The 20,462-nt window shown below is 39.1% G+C and overlaps 2 protein-coding genes across 6 annotated transcripts in view; one reads left to right on the plus strand and one right to left on the minus strand.

The window, feature by feature from the left end:
* The window catches only part of FANCL (FA complementation group L), a 31,626-nt gene extending 23,331 nt beyond the window's left edge, over positions 1–8,295 (plus strand). For both annotated transcript variants that reach the window (XM_072857520.1, XM_072857521.1), the window contains exons 8-14: positions 3,520–3,670; positions 5,450–5,533; positions 6,183–6,228; positions 6,318–6,399; positions 7,201–7,317; positions 7,625–7,696; positions 8,158–8,295. In XM_072857520.1, coding sequence (XP_072713621.1) covers positions 3,520–3,670; positions 5,450–5,533; positions 6,183–6,228; positions 6,318–6,399; positions 7,201–7,317; positions 7,625–7,696; positions 8,158–8,193 — 588 coding nt within the window. In that variant the 3' untranslated portion in view covers positions 8,194–8,295. The remainder of the gene's footprint in view (positions 1–3,519; positions 3,671–5,449; positions 5,534–6,182; positions 6,229–6,317; positions 6,400–7,200; positions 7,318–7,624; positions 7,697–8,157) is intronic.
* The window catches only part of VRK2 (VRK serine/threonine kinase 2), a 46,569-nt gene continuing 34,360 nt past the window's right edge, over positions 8,254–20,462 (minus strand). Inside the window, exons 10-15 of one of the 4 annotated variants that reach the window (XM_072857517.1) lie at positions 18,193–18,251; positions 16,197–16,378; positions 11,993–12,166; positions 11,470–11,646; positions 10,695–10,786; positions 8,359–8,496 (exon numbers count right to left, since the gene is read on the minus strand). In XM_072857517.1, coding sequence (XP_072713618.1) covers positions 10,715–10,786; positions 11,470–11,646; positions 11,993–12,166; positions 16,197–16,378; positions 18,193–18,251 — 664 coding nt within the window. In that variant the 3' untranslated portion in view covers positions 8,359–8,496; positions 10,695–10,714. Of the gene's footprint in view, positions 8,497–10,694; positions 10,787–11,469; positions 11,647–11,973; positions 12,167–16,196; positions 16,379–18,192; positions 18,252–20,462 lie in introns of those variants that run through there. The other 3 variants (XM_072857516.1, XM_072857518.1, XM_072857519.1) reach the window with 3 other exon arrangements.

Consider the following 20,462-nt stretch of genomic DNA (forward strand, 5'->3'; position numbering starts at 1 on the left):
TGGGCTGCTCAGTTGCTGTGGTGGTCCTTATAGAAGGGAACAGGATCATTAAATCATGCAGCATATCTCTGTCAAAAACTTACCAAGCTCCCACTTGAAAGTAATGAGGTGTCCTGGGACTGTAAGGCTTTCTCAGGACCTCGGTGCTGTCATGGAGAGGAAGCTGGCTCCAGCTGCTGATTTTGTATGCATTCACATTTGATGGGTCCTTTGACCAGCCCTAGCTCTAGGTATCTTGTACAGCTACCATAGTGAAGAGAATAGTAGTTAATAATCACATCTCCTCTTATGCTGTTTTGCTAGTCTAAACCAGTAAAACTTTTTTGACCTTGTCTAATGGTGGACTCTCCACTCCTCGTCTTAGATACTCCTTTGTCCCAGCTATGGTTGGTTTACTTGAGAAGGTCTGGTCAGAAGCACGCGCAGTGTTTCAGCTTGGACCGTGCCCTCGCTAGTGAGTGCCTTCCGCACTGACTTTCGTAATGCCCGGTCAGCCTGGGGATCGGGGAGCACAGCTGCAGAGGGATCACTCCCAGCCAGTGCTGTAGATGCCAGCGGTCCCATGGCAGGGGGATGTAGTATGCGATCAAGTTAGAAAAAAAACCTTGCACAAAAAACTGCATTAAGGTTTTGTGAGTATTCTAGCACTAGTCTTTCCTTACCTCTGCTAGCTAGTCATTGCTACTCGTATGGGCAGCTGATGTCAGTATCCTCAGTAGTTAGAAATAAAATGCAAGGTTTATATGAATTATATAAACAGTAATTAATTATATACACATTAAAAATATCATCATTTTGTTTTAAGTTGTGAAAGATTAAACTGCCACAATGTTCTTAGTTTTTATAATGGATGTTTTGCCCGATGAGTGTGGAAACCTAACAGATACAGAGGCTGGAGTAACCACTTTGGTTTTGCTATAGTGGTTTGTACAGGCAGGGGAGCCAGTGGTGATATCCTGAATTATGAATGTCGTCTTTTCCAAAGAACATTTGAGATATTTCATACAAATTCTGATGCATTTGTACAAAGGTGACCAAGAAACAAAGAGTTTGTGCTGTTTGACATTATCAATGACTCTCTTGGTGTAGTGTAGGCAAAAAAAAAAAAAGCATGATAGCAGTCTTTTCTAAAAGTGCTGGGCAATGACCAAAAATGAGTTGGTTAATCAAATAAAAGGCATGTTCTAGTTTTCATGGTTTGCATGACAAGCACGTGATGTATTTAAATAGCTATAGATGCATTTATGTATATAGCAGGAGACAGCTGGCAACATCAATGAAGCACGCAAATCAGATCAAATGAACAGTGCCTTAAAAAAAAAAGATTTAACTACCTTTTTAAGGAACATCATTGAAAAATTACAATTAGTATTAAAATTAATTGGATTTTAAAACTTATCTGTGGGTTATAATCCCTTGATGTTTCTTTTTTCTAGTGAAACCCTTTGAATTCCCAGAAGATAAAGATAAAAATGATTATTAGAGGATTTATCTGTATGTGATATAGAAAAATGTAAAAAATCAAAATGGAAAGCAACTGTTGCAAGTACCAGAAAATTATGCTATTAATTTAAGTGTCATCAGAGCACAAAAGATCACATTTCAGGACTGTGTGAAAATTATTAAAATACTGGAAATAATAGTACTTAAGATGAAGATATTATACTCTAAGATGTGGTTAAGTGACTGACACTATTATATCACTTCAGGTATTATAAAAGTAACAAAATGCTTTTAAAGATAATAAGCGTTACATTTTGAGATTGGCAGTATTCACACTTTTCTGCTTAAGTGCTTTCCTACTTTAATATTTAATAACAGCAGGAAAAAACGTAGCATTTTATTTCTAAGCTACACTGTTTCTTTCTAAAATATGTATGCATAAAATATAAAAACTTTCTACATATAAAAATCCTGTTTCTTCACCTGAGAATGTTCATCTAATTTGCTTATTTTTGTCCAGGTGAGAAAGGAAGAACATAATTACTAAAGGTTAAAGGAAACCATTCCATATGTATTTTGTGTTATTTATAGAAAATTACCTCTTTAAGAACCGAACATTTAATTTGCTTTTTCTTTTTGACCCCAAGAACTTGTTCCCAGGCCAAAAGAGATCTGAAATCTGGCCCTTGTTACATCTTTTTTGTTTCTCAAAATGTACTTTATTGTCTCTTTATCTGGGTTGAAGAAGTCTTGCCAGTTCTCTCCTATCCTTCCTGCTTTTTACTCGTGCATTTAATTGTTCAGTTGTGTTCTGTGTCAACAATTTCAAAATCTCCTTTGGTGCTCCCAAGTGCTTCCTCTTTTTCTACTCTTGAGTTCCCCGCTACCAAACAACTTGAGAAAGCGAGTTATGCGGGAAGAGTCCGTCTCCAAAAGCCTTCTCCCCACCTTGATCTCCCTTCACTGCTGCCTTTGTCTAGTTTGTTCTTGACAAGAAGTCTACTTGGTTCTTGACACCTTCCCTTTTTTCCTGCCGTAGCTTCATCTCTCCCCACCAAACGGCTCCTTGTTCTCCCGCTGTTCATGACACTTCCCAGTTCCTCCCCTGGTTCCCTCCGAGGTCAGGCTGAAAACCCCTGTGGGGTGTTACCCCGAATAGAACTCGTCTCCCCCTCCTGCATTCTTCACCTCCTTTCGGTTCCCTAAATTCATGATTTGTACCCTCGAGGCATCTGTGTTTGGAAAGGTGTCAACGTGACTGCCGACTGTTTCCTCAACTTGAAGAAGTCTTTCCCCGTAGAAATAGTTACTTCTTTTGTGCTCACCGGTGATTTTCAAAAGACTTCTTTTGCATTGCTGTTCTGCATATTGTCCTGTATAATGAAAGATTTTTCTGATTCCATCTAATCCACTCTCAAATATTGAAATCCCCTGAGTGTAATCCTCTGATGATTAGATGGTTTCTCCTTCTCTTACCGTATTTACATGGCTTGAAATCTATTGTTAAGTACCCATTTTTATACTGCTTAATTTTGAGATAATTATGACGTTGTTAGGCTATATTTCTTAGAGTCTTTAAAAAATAAGCAAGCCGCTTTAGATATGTGGGTATTTCTGTGTATTTATATTTGGTACCACTGCTGTGGGGCTCAGCTGAAGTAGAGAAATTATCAGAATGTTGGAAGTTTCGTAGTAGATAATGATGGTTTTTACTTCAATGTTACAGGAGTTTGTTACAAGTTACACTGCAAATTGATAGTCGTTACCAGTTTTCAGAAAAGTTTTCTGAAAAGGAGCATGAAACACTATCCAAGCCAGGTACGATGTACATATATCACAACACGTTCAACCTACCAGGAGTAGTGTACTTATTTGTCCTCGGGATACAGCTATTCTTAACTCGTGTTGTTTCAGCTAAAAACCTGTGAGGTTCAACATTTCATGCTACCATGATACAATTGGATACAAACTATATTTTAACGCTTCTTAAATTACCTACAGTTTGTTTTTTTAAATATTCTATATGGCTGGAGGTGGAAACTATAGGAAATTTGTTTCAATTTCTTCTTTTCTTAGAACTCCTTAATAGACCTTTATAATCAGTTCCTGGCGGCGTTAGAATCGCTGAAAGAATTCTGGGATGCCATGGATGAAATTGATGGCAAGACGTGGGTGCTTGAGCCAGAAAATCCCACACGGAGTGCCACCACAAGAAGAATTGCAATAGGTATGGAAAGATTTGAAGGAATTCAGTGGGTTTGAGAAGTAAAACTCGGGCTGCTGCTTTGCTTTGCTTATCTAATCAGGTGGTGCTTGTTAGAGTTAGGAAACGAGCAAGACACCACTCTCTTACTTTGCGTATTAAAAAAAATAACCTCCCAGAATACTGAACCGGTTTGGAAAGTTAATTACAACTTTATGGTGTTACATAAAATGAAAGTTTCTGCAGGAAATCCCTGTGTATTTGTAAATTATGAACATGTAACTGGGAAAAACTGAGGACTGGCATGGTAACTAGAAAAATCAGTCTTTGTAAAAAATCAGCTTAGATGAAGCCCTTATCTCATTCACAAATTCCAGATTTTTTAACAGACTATTACTTTACATTGATCCTGTCCTGGAAGAGTGAAAGGAATATTAGAGCGCAGTCAAAAGGCAGAAAAGGCAGTTAAAAGAGGCAGGTGGAAAGGACAAAGACAGAAGAGAAGAGAGGAAATGAGAGGCTTACAGTGCTAACCATCTGAAAAAGTACCTTAATTCATATGCTGATGCCTGGCATTTTAAGGTCTTAATATATATAGGATAAGGAGTCTTGTAATTGCAAAGGAGAAACTTGCTGCTGTCAGAGGTTAGAAATACGCGGGGCGGGGAGGGGGGAATGTTATATTTGAAAGAAGAGTTCTGATTTTTAGCTTAAATCCAAAATATCAATAGCGTGTTGTAGAAAGCTGGGAACGTACAACAGACCAAAGTAGACCTAAGTTGTCCTCAAAACCTGCGGAAAGTCTGATTGCCTGCAGAGTGAAGAAGGAAAGGAGCTAGTGGGGTGCTGAGGCTGCTCCGTCACTGTGGGCGGAGGGAGGGACAGGCAAAGTTTGGCAACCGGCTAAAATGACATGGGTCGGACAACGCATCTTTTTGTGCGCGCAGTCAGGGTGGCTTTAGCTTGGTTCTGCTGTGCTTTGACACAGAGCAATGAAAAGCAAAGAAAAGCCTCAAAAAGCACCTCGCGTTCGATGAGCGGAGGGCAGTACAAGGCTTTGAGCCCTTTGTTGTCGGTCACAGACAATCTTCAGTTATGACTAAACTTTCATTTCATTCATTCCAGTTTCTTCCAGGAGGGCAAGCCTACCGTACCCCTTAATTACAACAAATGTTGGCTTTCACCTGTTTTTATTTAGGAGAGAATTCGCTGTGAGGTTTTTAGCCTGGATCCAGAATGTTTTTGAGCTGCTTACCCCTCACGAATAGCAGACCTTGCAAGGATGATGGGGTATCTTGTAAAAGAAAAATATTTGTGATTTCAAAAATATGCTATTGTTCGCTCAGTCCAGGAGTATGTTGTGGAGAGGACTGACTTTTACTGCTTAGTATTGTCTTTGTGCATCTCTCTGACTGTAAAAGATGAGGAGGAATTAATAACAATTACTCTACTACCTTTAAAATTTCACTAAGATTTCTAGTGGATTATGTCATCTAGCTTGAGTTTGATTATTCAGAAATAAGTGTTAAGACGGGTCTATAAGAAATAAATGCAAGACTGGCAGTTTTATTTCATCAGTTGCTATTTTTAATTACAGTCCATTGACGTTTAGATATTTAATATATACTGATATTTTGTACAATTAATTTGGATACCTACCAACTTTTTTATTATTTGTAGTAATGAAAACCAGCCTGAATTAACCAATTTAAAACTGCTTTTAAAAAAAGGTTAAGGTTTCCATTTTCAAATACCCGACTGCAACGAAAAGCTTCCCGTGACTTATTTGCTTTCTCATTGTAGGGAACAATGTCTCAGTGAACATAGAGGTAGATCCTCGGCATCCAAACATGCTCCCCGAGTGTTATTTTCTTGGTGCAGATCACGGTAAGGCAGCAGACGTACCCCGTTTGTTTCTCCTCTAGAATCTGCTCTCTGGTGAGCAGACACCAGCGTAAGCTATGTCAGGCTCCTGGGGTAAACTTCACTTGAGCAGAGCCAGGAATTAAGCTGAATATGCGTGTAGGAGTTGCACCCAGCAGACGCTGGGGTTTTTAACAGCTGAAAGCCATAGCATGCTGTTTTGCTCTGTGAGTGACACTTTTTCCCAGTGCTTTCCTAGCACGCTTTAGAGGGAACCCTGTGTCCTACAGATGACTACCCAATCGTCTTTACATTTTAATACGATTTTCTTTAAAAAAAAAAAAAAAAATTTAAAATTTACTACATATGCCCTAATAGTGTTTGGAACTATTTAACTAAGTCTCTTACTCTGTGTCCCACAGCTTTTTACCAACTTTCTAAGGTAATTACAATCATGTCTTCAACAGTATGATATTTTAAATATTAGCGTAATGAATTCCTGAAAGTAAAAACCAAGAGTTTTTAATTCGGGGACTACTGTTGACTTACCTTAAATAATTAAAAAACCCCAACCCATGCCTTCCCCTTCAGCGCTGAAATGAGAGGGTAAATTGGGTGGGGGAGTGAAGGGGATCCTAAAGATGATGTAATTATTTATGTACATTGTTTGCAGTGGTTAACCCTTTGAGAATTAAGCTGAACAACAATATGCATTCATGGTAAGCATCTTTAATAATCTAGGGTTGAAACTGAAATGGTATTTGCCATTCCTAGTGTTGACTTTTTTCTCCTTCTCTCCCACCCGCAGGGATCCAGAAATCAGTTTATTACAAAACTTGAAAGACCTCTTAGAAATTGATTTTCCATCTCGTGCTGTGTTAGAAAAAAGTGTAAGTTGCTTTTTGCTAATGATCAGTTGTTATTTCTCAATAAGTAAAATTTAAATGGTCACTTTATAACTGCCAGCAAAAAGAAGAGACTTAGAGGAGAGGTAATTGGATTAATATATTGTCATAAGGACTTCTGAACTTCAAGCAACAATTGTCAGAGCTTGTTAACCTTTGATTAGAGGTGCACACTTTCCTGCGGCCTTCATAGCAGTAAGGCGATTAATAACAGGCTTCGCTATTAAAAGGGAAAGAGGAAGTTCCAGAGTAGCTAATGAGATGTGGAAAATCCAAACATTCTGTTATGGATGTTGATGACTTAAGTTCTAATTAGGTAGAGCTACTTAGAGGGGACAAGAGGCCATCCAAATACTGGTGCATTTCAAACAAACTTGGAATTAATTTTTGACGATGCTGTAGCACTGGATTACTAGCTTTGCTTTCACTCGTGAAAGTTTTAAATTAATATCTGACTGTGAGGTCTTGTGTCTGATGTCCAAATGTAATGACAAATCATTGTGTTTAATACAAAAGAAAGAGTGGGGCCCAAGAGTATGGAAATGCTTGTCAAACTACACGTAGTTCAGGGAGAGGATAAAATATAACCTGGCACAGTCTTGTACATCTGGCAACTGATCTCACTCTTGGTGGTATAAATGGGTATATTGAAGGCAAAAATATTTCATAATTCTAAGTAACAAGAAATGCAAAAGCATTTACAAATCGATGAACGTGTTTTCTGTGTTGCCAGCCCCGTTTCTTCCTTGCAGTTGTACTGTGAGCTAAAACATGTTGTGTTTTAAGGATTTTGCTAAGGACTGTGGAATCTGCTATGCCTATCGACTCGATGGCGCTCCTCCAGATCAAGTGTGCGATGATCCCCGATGCGGACAACCTTTCCACTGGGCTTGCCTGTATGAGGTAAAGTCATTAATGGGATAAACTTGCTCATTAACTCACAGATCCTAGAAAATAAGCATTGCCCACTTCCATTTCAGATGAAGCAAAATCCTTTAAGGAGTGCTCCAACAGTCACTGTGCTTCCTCTTGTCTTCTAGCCCACGATTCATAAAAAATAAGCTCCCTGTGGAAGGCAACCTGCCTCGCATTGCGGTTGTAACATGTCAGCTGTTGATCAAATGAACTCTGTTTGGGAAAACCCCTGGTAATAGCTTGTTCTTAAATCTGATATGAAACAAATGTGAATTTTAATCTATTTGTGTTGCAGTGGCTACAAGGTCTTCCTTCTAGCAGACAGAGTTTTAATGTCATCTTTGGTGACTGTCCATATTGTAATAAGGTAAGGAAATCTAATGAAAATGAGTGATTGAACTCAGTAGTGTGTGGTAGCTTAGATAAAGGCAAAGCTGTAACAAAGTCGGTTGTAAAACAGAATTTGTGGCTATCTTCCCTTTACACGCTGGAATAAAGAGAGGAAAACTTTAAATTCCCATGCATTTAATCCATCCATATTTAACTAAAGGTTTTCTGAAGCAGCATAAAGATGGCTACACACCAGTTATCAACATCCTAGCATTAGAATAATTAAGTATCATGCCACACTGTATTTCATGATACTTTTTTATGTTGCTGTAGCAAAGGTCCAGTTTAAAAAAAGAATCCCAACATTTGTAACACAGAACAGCCTTGTACAAATAGTTTAGTGCGTACGTAACTATTGAGTGCAGGTTTGGAAAGTTTAAGTGAACTGGTCTTTAAAGGATATGTATTGACAGTATTATTTAAAAAAACTTTTCCAAGCCACTGACACTGAAATCTTCAACGAAGAAACTCTGAGAAAAAACTGCGTGATGGGAACACCGCTGCACTTACGCTGAAGACACTGGAACAGCAACATCAAAGAAAATACAAGGAAAGTGATATTAGTAGCAGAAGTACAAGTATAGCTATACTGTAGGGGTACGTTTCGTCAGTGAATGCAATCCTAAATAGAATAGATATAGAAGGACTAGTGATGGCAGGACCAGTTTCTTGCAGTGATACTGGATGCTCTGTAGTTAAGAGTTGGTCATGTTTCTTTTTGGATTCCGAGAATACTGCTTGGGGGTCAAATGGTGGTAATTCTCTTGAGGTGTCTTTCTGCAGGGGAAAAAAAAAAAGTTATAATGAACTTAATATTGAATAAGTGAGATGTGAATCAGAAATACAAAGATGCCATTTAGGTATTTCAGTTATCCTAGAGAAAGCAATACACTTCTTACAAAGTCTTAACGCTGGAGTTTGCAGGTATAAGTATACTGGATAGTAAGTGGATAACATCAGGTGTGATTAAACACCTCCTAAAGAGACATACTCTATATTTATTACAGAAGTCAACAGCTGAAATTCTTCTCTAACTTGTTTCCAAAAAATGTTAATATATTAAGTCTTTACAGTGTTCCTGCTAATAAAGTTTTAGCCTGGAAACCCTAGACATTACTCTGAATTTTCATTTGCCGTTTTTATTTGTGTAAGTTCTTGCATTTCCTAGTGAAGCTAAAGTTCTGGTATATCATAGAGAGCATAAATCTGCTCGTAGTGCGGGGTTTGTTCTAGTTGGCTAGGGTGGTGGTTGGGGTTTTTTAGGTCTCCGGAAGCAATGTCACCCTTAGCTTACCTTCTTGATCTCCACCTCTGAACGGAATTCCCAAACGCTATGGTTCCGTTTCTCACGTGTCTAAGACTTGGCCATATTTTCCACTGTCCCTTGGAAAAATTTCCACCCTTTGGTTTCTTTTCCGTGATCTCATTCACAATGTGTGTTATTTTTAGCAATACATCCCACTTGATTTCAACCCTAGCAATATAGTTTTCTTGGTGAAAATTCATAACCTAAATTGTATTCCTCTAATAGAAATTTCCTGTCTTCCTGATTTATTCCTCTTTCGAATTAGTGACAGTGTCTGTTTCTCTTTTGTTAATGAAATATGGGCCCCATCTAATAGAAACATAATAGTATGTCCAAGATAAAGGCAGCTCATACTTTTTTTTCTTCTCTGCTTTTTGTTGTTTCTGTATTCTTTTCTAGCTGTTACTTCCTTGTTCTCTTTTTCCCAGTTTGTCAGCTGTCCTGTTTCTCACAAGTGTCCTGCCCTTCTTGTCCTACTCCTCTCAGTCAGGTGTTCCCCTTTCAGCATAGAAATGTTTCTCAGTTTAATTTCTACCTAAACTGTAACTGCTCTCCGGCAGCATCTTACGAAGCAGCCCCACTCGTTCTTTCATTGTCCCAGCTACGTGATGTTTTTCTGAATGTACTTCCCCAAAAGATAAAGCAGGGAGAAAGAGAACTTCCCTTCCACGTTCTGCATTCAGACCTTTAACTGCACCGTCTATTAGCAGCAACAGGGCAGCCATCCCATCCACGTTAGAGTGAGGGGCCTGCAGTTAACTACTCCAGGCAGTTGCCTAAGCGAAGTGTTTGGAATTGCTCTCTGGAGAATGCTTGGCAGCCTCTCGCCCCTCTTGTTCCTGCATGAACCATTGTTTCTTTTCCCCCTTTCTGCCTGAAGAATCCTCCTGAATTTTCATAACCTCAGTACTCTAAAATTTCCTGTATAGCTTTCCTTTACCAGTCTCCTAAATTATGTGAAAGGAATTAAGAGGAAGCCTGCAAAATGAAACTCGTACAATCCTGCCTTTTTTCCTTCTCCAGTTTCTCATGTGAATATCTTAAATGTTATCCGACATCCATTTTAACTCTCCCCTATTATGCATAATATTCAGTGAGTACCACAGAACTACTCTACATAGTTGCAGCGCTAGTAACCATATTGGAACAGCAGCTTTTCCTTTAGAAAGACTAAATCACAACACAAATATATCTAAATACTAGACCAGTGATTAGTCCCACGTCTGTAAAAATTTACTTTGCCTTCATCCCACAAAAAGGAGGGAAACACAAATCCCCTAGTTACTCTTCACTGTCAAGATCTACAATCCATACTGTGCACTCGCTGTTCAAGTAAGCGGGAAGTTACACCAGCTCTTTCCTTTTTCCATGCCATGTTGGAAGCCTAAATGTGGCTCTCTTTCCCTGCCTACTTCTTTCTTAGGACTACGGTAGCTTTTGTACAAAATACACAGGAAGGAGGAGATTTGGGGGAGAGATTTGCTACCTTTTTTTGCTACTACTCTTTAAATTTTACATTTGAGGACTAGGAAGCAGCACTGGAATATCTTCATATTAAAAAAACCATATCTGTTACTTGGAGTCACTGTTGTGTCAGGACTCCAGAGACTTTTCAGAATCTGTCTACCTTGCTATCAGCCAAAACATCTCCAAAAATTGTTCTGCTCACCACTTTACTGCCTGATGCTCTCAGGTACAGCTGTGCTTTTTCTGCTTCACTCTCCTAGCTTGTACCGGAGTCTCCAGGCAGTGATCAGCAGACTGCTTGAAGCAAAGAATTTTGGATTAATAATAAAGCTATCTTTAAAGTTGTATTTTTGTGCTTATTAGAAATTGTCCTCATTTAACAAGTTATTTTTCTAGATGAAAGAAACAAGCAGGGTAGAATCTCTTTGTTAAAATATACGTAAACTCCATAGAAAAGGAGCACAGTGTGGTTACTAAGATGCACTTTATTCTGCGTTATTTTTACTAAAACCTTGATGATTTTTTCATCAATTTTTTCATGTACAGTTGAAGAGTAAGACTGAATACATTCATTCAACTCTTTTGTGCAGTAATTACCAATAATATTTGAGGTGAGCTAGTTAACAACTAAAATCCTCAGGTTAAAAAGTCAGAATTTCAGAACTTGAGTGCTATGAAGTTTTCCACTACATAGAAAAAGAAACTACCAAAGCAAGTTTCTCCCAAGAAAACAACAGGGCCCACAAAGGGAGACTGTCATTTCCCAACGGTTTTATCTGCAGGCTGGTGCACTGCTTTACTACCAAACTATAGAAGAAACTGGAGTGGTAGTTTGCTAACAGTATGACCAAGCAACTACACACAAACTTTTAGTGTTTGTGATGGTGCGGGGTTTTTTTAAACTCTCATTCTTAGAAAAGCTGATCTTTCTTTCGCAAGGTGCCATGACTCTTCTGAAGTAACACCAAAAGCCTCACCTTTTGTGGGTAGTCAGGCTCCTGAATCATAGTGTAAAATTTAGTTGGCTTCTCTTCAGCCTGGAATTGCCGGCGTGTTACCCGAGCATGGGGCCTGCTTAGGCAGTTGTAGCCTTCCTCTTTCACCTTGTTTTGCTTCTGTTGCCCTGGTTTCGGTGAAGGCTTCGGTAAGTGAACCTGTTGATGTACAGACAGTACTTCTGTAAGCTGAAAAGAATTCAGTAACATTCAAAATTATCACAGGTACCGTTCCAATACTTGGACCTGCCAGGTTTGAGACAGGTAAGGATAGTGCCCTGTTTGCACTTACTCCCTGGGCTTACAAGAAATACCAAGTTTTACGTTTGGAAAATAAATACAAGCTGATAGGCATATGCCAACTTCTGGAGTTTAGGACATAGCTCCTGGCTGTTTTCAAGCACTTTTCTTCCTTGCCCACCCCAAAAGGTGGACACTGAGCTAACAGAGCAGACGAACTCCCTCCCAGGAGATACCATGCCTTACCGTAGTGCCCAACTCCCACCTGCTGAGGCTCTGTTTGGTGAAGCATCCTGTTTAATTTACTGGGCTTTTCTTCATCTTGGAGGTATTTGCCTGTTACCCCAGTACAGGCTTTGTTTTGATAGATGCGTTCTTCGCCTTCCATCTTTTTTTGCTTCTGCTGAACTGGTTTTGGCATAGGCTTTGGTAAGCAAACCTGTTGATGTACAGTGAACAATTCTGTATAGTAAAAAAGAGAGGCGGTATTTCAAAGAGAAAAATGTTCTATCTTCAGTACCAAGAACACAGAATGAGAGTAAGCTTTCATCTGTCTCGAAAGAATTGTTTTCAGCATTTTAATTATCAATAAATGTCGTCTTCAAACAGTACAAAGTTAGAGCTATGCTGTATTTGGGAAGCATGCTATAAAATAAAATTGAGTTGTACATTTCAAAACATTCACTAACAACCTTTATTGGGAATGATGCCAGTAAGTCACTCTGTTTCATTAACAAGTAGAGCTGAATGCATTTCGTATCACTGGACTGAGTCAAATGCAAAGCTCTCTAACGTAAGATAATCACTACGTCTTCTGACTCAGGTAATCTAATTTAAGTCTTACGTTCTTCTAAAATGTAAATGGGGAATACATGGTGAATAGTTGCATGAGTTCATGCAAGTTTTTTCCAGTGCTGCTCTAAGCACTAACTATCAGATGATGTCTGTTTTTGGCTTTTGTAACTTGGAAGACAAATGTAGCCAAAACACAGGCTGTATGCCACATGCCTTTGGTACTTCTGGCACACTAATAACTCTGTAACTGTAATGTTTGCATATGGTCCTCTATGCAGCAGCTGTATCTGAATGTAGCAGCTAAAAATGAAATAATGGGCTTCTTTTTTATACTGCAAATTAAATACATACAGGAGATAGAAACTGCACAACCTAAATACCGTTGAAACTGCCAGTAGGCACTTCAGGTGTTCTTTAATCCAAAACACCTTTTAAGTAGATAAGCCATAGTTCTGCTCTCTGAAAATTATTAATGTTTCGAAACATAAAGGTGTATCTGTTCTGAATAACAACTCAAGCTACTTTCAAACAGTCCACCTCAGGACAAAACACTGCAGACGGCCCTGAGAAACGGAGTTACACAGGTGAGGCTCGGTGCCACGCTGACAGTTCTCTGAATGCAGGGGCCCAAGCTGTTTTCTCTGCATCACGCAAGAACTGCTCCTCTTGTTGACAGCTAACTCCGGTATCTTCACAATGCATACATACCTTACATGACAACATCACTTTCAAAACGGGACTTACAGCACTTGTGAAAATATTTATTTTAGGCCTAAAATTTACCATATTCCACACTAATAAAAACTACAGGTTGGTATTGATGTAATTGTTTTTTAATACGAAATCTACAAAATCTAGCAAGTAGTAAGCTGGCCTTACCATACTTCCTTTGGCCCTAATGCTAGCACTTTCCCTGTAGGTGAAAAAGCTGAAAATATTTATCCAGGGCCAAAAGCTGCTAAACAAATTTGAGAATTAACGCAATTCGTATTTTCCAATATTCACCTATATTTGGTATGCAACTGAAACAGAACCAGGATGTGGCTACTGTTATGCCTTTTATGTCACCTCGAGATTCGATTCATGTACTACGCAGGGAGCTGCATCTTAAAATTCACGTTCTGTAGCAATTCCTCTTCACATCATCTTCAAGGAGCTAGTGTTACAGGATCCCCTTATTGGTACTTACGGGTGTTTACTGGTCTTCAGAAGGGAATTAGCCCAAGATCACCTCTTTCCTGCGTACCAAACTGGTACAGGTGGAATCAGACAGGTCATCTGGAGTCAGATTCGGCTCATAAGCAAGAAGTGAGGAGACAGTGGATTGTTTGTAGTGGCTCCCACTATTCTTAGGTTGCCTCTTTAATGGGAGAAGTGTTTGGTGAATAAAAGGAGAGGTGGAAAGGGAATGTAGAGGGCCGAGATGAAAAGAGTCAGACCTAGGATAACTACAGACAGTGCCATGAAGAGATGCAGGGGGAAGTGCCTGCCTGTCATCGAACACTTTGTCAGGACTGTAGCACCAAAGTGCACCAGGTCTTGAATATCCTCTACAGCCAATAACCACGGATTTAAAAATCGCATTTTCTGAAAACAGCAAGAGATTTAGAGAAAGTTCAGTTATCTGCTCACTCTACTTGTGTTTAAGTGCTCCTCAAGTCCTTCGAATAACCCTAGAAATTTCCTTTCTGCAGCTGTTTTGCAGTGAATGTTACAGGAAACTTGCGCATGTAAACTGCAGAACTGGCTGAAGAAACATACTCAGGTAAAAAATAGGTGATCATTGGAGCAGCGCTAGCATTCTTACTGTTCCAAGAAGCAAGACACTCAACATGAAAAATTTCTCTGAAAAAGTGGTGATAGGCACCAAGGTGTAGTAATATGCAGACACTCTCTCTGATCTTGTTCTTGGCCATCAAAACCAATTCTGCTTAGTCCTACAGCACACAAGTGGTGATAACTGACACTCCTCATTCATGGATTTTTCAGTGGGGTTGTGAACTTGCAAACAGCAAGTGCTACAGCAGCTTTTACAGCCTGGAAGTTCAGGATCATCTTTTATGCCAGTATACTGTCAAGTCTTAGGCCAGGCAATAGGAAGAAAACAGATTTACTGTTCGATACCTGACTCTAAGAAATCAAAGACTCCTGTGACCCAGAGATCCAACCGGATCGGCTGGAGATCATTTAACAGCTACCTGATATTTCAAGGAAGTTCAGAAAACAGTACAAACTTAAAAAAAGAAGCTTCTCAAATTAGTGAGGACAAAGTGGTCACCATCATAGGCAAGAGAAATCCTGTCACTGAAATAGCTTTTGGTTTTGTTAAAAGAAAAAAAGTGATAAAACCAGAAAAGTCAATAAAATTGCTAAAATAAGTATCTGTAATTACCAAGATCAAAACCCAGTGCCTTTTCATTAAACATGAACTTTTGTTCTGCTTTCCATAATACGTAAATAGTGCTGACAATTGGTTTGTGAGGCACTTGCTACAATAAAATGTAATTGTATCATGAGAGAAAGGTGACAATCAGGAGATCATGAAAAAATTACATATTCTCACTGGTGGTTAATTAGCCATGCAAAACCCCCTCAAACAGATATTCTCTTCTATTAGGAATGATTACTATGCAGGCCTACAGATGTCAATACCACAGTCATTCAAATACTTCTTTCCCTACTAATTGAAGGTTGTAAAGCTCTGGTGCCAAGGTTTTGCTTCCAAAGAGCTAATTTATGACTAGAAGGATATTTTATGTCTTCAGTTGCAGCAGCTACAAAACTCAGCAAATCAGAACCATCTGTGCACTGATACTTGAATCACCATTCATCTAGCAGCCTATCAGTCACATTAGTTTGCATCCTGCATTCTTGGCTCACGTACACTTGTGATGGTCCAAAGTTCACCAGAAATATTAAAAATGAATGGTACCCTGACCCTGCCTTATTGCACACGCATCAGAGACAGAAACAGGGCTTTTGCATACGGGGAGTTTCGAGGCAGAGGTATGACGGGACTGACATTTCACAGCAAGTCCAGTAAGACTGCTAATTACCTCAATCTCCACTTATTAAAACATGCTTTTATTAACTGTATCGTTTCAGACTTAAAAGTACAAAAGGAAAATACAACACGATAGCTGTCGGTTTTAAAACTCTTAGTGCATCACATAGCACTGCGTACCAATAACACACTTAAATCCCAGAATAATACCTCCTCCACATTAGTGGCCGCAGGAGTATAAACGCAAATGACAAAGAACAGTTTGAAAGCGAGAAAATGAATTAAATGCTTTCACTAATAAAGGTAACTTTGCTTTTAATCTGGGATGAAGGAAAAACCTGGCATTCAGGCTTGTCTTCAAGATGTTAGTGAACAAAGTCCTTGACTTCCCCATTATCCTGAAAGTAAATCATTCTCCACAGACCTCCTGCTTTGAAGTGAGAGGCTGTAGGTCAAAAGGACTCATGACAGTTCTTCCTCCTTAAGGGTTGACATCCCACTTTTTAGCAAAGCCAGGGGAAACAGGAATTAACAAACATGGTGTATTTAAGGCAAAAGAACTGCTGTGTCAGTCTCATTTTGAGATCTTAAACTATTTCCTCTTCTACAAAAGAAAAGGCAACAATCAAGCAGGAGATGTCAGAAATAATCCCAGAACTGTCTGTCTTACTTTTGACGCTTTAGCAGCACAGTGATTTCGCGTGCATGCTGCAGCGGAAAATTCCAGAGGGCCATCGTAGCGAATTCCACTTGACTCTAGTCCATCCAGCAGGATTTTCTTGAGCACTTGATACTTTGGCTTCTCATCATAAGCTAAGCCATAAACACATGCCAAAAACTTGGATATTTCACCTGTGGAGCATATTTAGTGTAAATGTCACTTGGTGTAGACCTAGAACTTCAGGAAGAATTTCATTCCAAAATGGATGCCAATCCTACATTGCCAAACAAGATGACACCATTTCAGCTGAAGACACGCTCAAAACACAGAACTGACAGTATCTTGTCTTTTCGAGATGAGAAAAGAAAAAGATAGACTTGGGTAAACAAGCTAACTCTTAAGTGCTATATCTTGTTATGCACATGCACTAATTTGTACAGTACCGAAAGCTAGCTAAGTATAAAAATTAATCAAAATACTTTATCAACAAATATCAATAGTTCTGTTTAAAATAGAAGTATTTTATATTTCATAGATTATAATACCCCTTTAAATATTAACTGCTCTCAACAACACTATTTTAATCTGCATAGATACTACACTTTGAATGCTTTGGAAAAAAAGCAACTTTTTTTTTTTTTACTTCTAATACTTGGACAAATATTGTTTTTGAGATTACATCCTAGAACAGTCTAACAGCAGCATTATTTTGCTATCATTATCGAGTGGTTCTAGAAACAGGGAAACCACTGAATGGGCAGAAATAATGCTATTAGGAAAAACATATGGGGGGGGTCAAACTTTTCTTTCAGTTGAAGACCCAAGTGTATCCTAAAACTGGAGTACGACACCAGAATTAGCATCTGGTAAAATCCCAGAAGCAAAGATTTACTAAATATGTATACACATCATGAATATATTTTATGTAATATATGATGCATTCCAGTAATTCAAATACCGAACTGTTATGAAAGTAAGTGCATAAATCAAAAATAGATACTGACTTTTGAAGGAAGTTTGGTGTTTTCCCTGGGTTACTTTTGTATTTCAGTGAAGGAAGAAACATATGACAAGACAAACTGTCCATTCATTTGCTTTTTCAAACTCAATACTAAGCAATAAACCTTTTGTAGACAGTTGCTTACTATTTTCATACTAACAGCTACTTCTGTTTTTAAGCTAGTCACTGCTTCCTAACACCTTGGATTACATACAGCTAAGATCCTTTACGGCACTCTATGGCACACATCACAGAGGAGACTCATCAAGATTTTTGTACTACCACACGCCGGGGCTGAAAACTTAGCCCTCAGTGTCTATCTATCATCTACTTAGTACTTGTTTATGGGATAATGCAGGAAAGCAGCAGAAAGAGAGTTCCTGCAATAAAAGCATTAAGTATCCTGTATCAGTAAGCATCCAGAATCATTTATTGCAGAGTGACCAGCATTTGACAGCATCCAGAAATTTACCTTCTCCCCTTGCAGTAAGCAAGCCTTTGAGCTAAAAACGCTTAAAAGATAATAAGCTTGTACATGAAGGGCCTGATCCAGTTCCACTGAAGTCAGAAATATTAGTTCAGTTAAATTGCACCCTGAATTAATGAGTGTGACACACAATCTAACAATGAGTGTTACATAACTACTGTGTTAGCAGCTAAATACAGATATTGCAGGCAGAATTCTTCTGTTGGACAGGTAGTATAAGAGCGGTTCACGCAGGCTTGATTTCAAAGGGTCGGTTCAAGGATGACTTCTGCTTGCACACTACAGTTTCCCCCAAGCCCAGAGCCTGGTAACACTGCACGGACTCAGGCCTGGAGAAGGCATCTACCTTAAGGTGCAAAACTTAGCAACACCATTTAAGATTTTAAATTGAAGGCTTTGTTAAATTTGTGTTACTTTTACTTTTATCCTGCTTCCCCCTATTTGGAGGGACTAAGACATTTAAGTATCTTTTGTAAAAGGCTAAAGAGCTATATGGTACATAGTGCAAGCACACTTACTACAGCTGCTTCCAGAAGAACCCCATTCCATCACTGAATCTGGGAGCTCATCCATAAGTCTGAAACAACATGAGAGTGCAACAATTTAATGTGGTTTCGGAGCAGGTGATTCTTCATTTGGGATTTAGGAAGACAGCAAGTCTCAATTCCAAAGGGAGTGGACCTCTGGGATAGCTAATGATTCACAGTACTGCTTTTAAAACAAAATCTCCTCTTACCAGCTATATTTTTAACTCTTTGGAGACTGCTGATTTCAGCAAGACCAGGCTTACAGCTAAGACTGCACTTTAACATTAAGTTTTTCTTTGCAGATGTTTTAAGCTTTCTAGAAAGAAAAAGAAAAATCCTTTGAGCTGAAATTGTTCTGATTTCAGCTTGGTCTGATTTCAGCTTAATGATTAATATTTGTATTTCGGAATTTAAGAAGCAGTTCTGGTCTGCCTACTAGTCATTCAGCATCAGGTTCTTTCTGCCATGTAGCTCACAGGCAGCCGGGTGATGGCTGTCAAAATTACAAGCAGGCATGGCAGGGACAAAAGGGGAGAGGGAGGTTAAACGACCCTAAGTCCCATGCACTTCATAAACTGAAGGGCAGGGCCACAGATGTACTTTCTATCCATCCAGAAACAGAAATAGCAAAGGACACTGGAGCTCAGAATCAATCATACCCTAAAAACGGATGAAGTGACAACAGCTCTCATCTTTGTGCAGGCATGAACCAGGATGATCTCCTAGCACCTGTAGGAGCCTGCAGCTGCACAAGCCCCCTTGCCCTGAGTAAGTGAAATCCGCTAGTTCAGTCTGGCTGTTAAAACTGTTAAGGGATCCCTTTTTTTTGTTCGTTTGTTTAAAGGAGCCATAAAGGTCCACCAATCAGTAACAGGATGTGTTCTCAAATGCATAAAGTCAGGGTACATAGGCTAATAACCTTCAATTCAGTAATCTATTGTTCAGTATCAGAAACAGGGGTTTCAATTTGGGGGAAATGAAACATTTAAACATAAACATTTTCCTGTAATCTAGCTTAAATTCTAATTCAAATGGAGCCTCTCCTCTAATTATGGCATGGCATGAACATTTCTAAACTCAAATACACCAGCAGTCCTCAAATATCCCCTTACCAATGGCCAAAGCTTTGGCACAGTTGCCTCATCGCCCCAGCGTTACTGGGAGGAAAGACTAAGAACTTGTAGCGAAGGGATGAGAGGATGAGACAACTGGTGAACAACAGTTTGAGGTCCTGCTCAGGCTCCTGCCTTTCCACGGCACCCCAACTTCCAGGCCCAGCCCCTTCTTCCTCACCATCACACAGACTCTGCAGAAAGGACTGGCAGGCTCAGAAGTGATTCGACTGCGCTGCTTAATGTACTTATTAACTTATAAGCAACTGGATACGCACATATATCCGGATGTCTATTTCTGGCCTCGGAAAACAGTATAGGCACTGAAAATGAAGATAAATACAAGGGGATGACCTGGGCAAGTTACCTAATACCAAGAACGCAATTCATTAGATTAATAGGGTATTTCAGATAAATGGAATCTGTATCATTTTCCGTGCGTTTCCTCTAAGCATGTTTGCTTGGCATCCTGAAAATGCTAGCAATCTAAGGGTTAACTGTAAGGGAAGAATTAGTGAAACAGCTTGATTGATTAACTTGATTTAACATTGAATTGTATAAGTGTTACCTTGCAGGGGGTTGTGTAATGATCAGAACTTCTAAAGGAGAAATATTAAACATAACATACGATGTCAACATTTACAGATGCAATCTGTATTATCCACAGTCTGCAGGCTAACCTTTTTCTCTGTTGAGAGCCGATGCCACACTGAATTTGCAGATTGATTTCTGTGGATCAGCTATCCCTATTGTGTACCTCTGTTGTGACTTGCCCTACTTAAAAGTTTGCTGCCTTCTCCAATTGCGATGTTACATTTATGGGTAACTACTCTTCTGTATAGCCTTCTACAGGCTACACTGTACCACATGCAATTAACTCTCTCAAGTCCCAACTGTGAAACCAGAGACAGAAAACACTAATACACTCTGTTGCTTTAGTAAGCTCTAAATGAGTCATGCTGGGAAAAAGGAAAGATTTTAATCAAGTTCTTTAGTATTTTGGTATTTAATTGTTTGTACCGGCAGTAGGCTTATATAACATTAAAAACCTACATAAAAACATCTGAAAAATAGTATCATCTAGAAAGTAAAATAAATTGAATGCACATGTGGAAAAACTTCCAAGAGATGTTTGTACTACAGTCTCTA

The sequence above is a fragment of the Ciconia boyciana genome, chromosome 3 (assembly GCF_034638445.1).
Source record: "Ciconia boyciana chromosome 3, ASM3463844v1, whole genome shotgun sequence".
Classification (NCBI taxonomy): Eukaryota; Metazoa; Chordata; class Aves; order Ciconiiformes; family Ciconiidae; genus Ciconia; species Ciconia boyciana.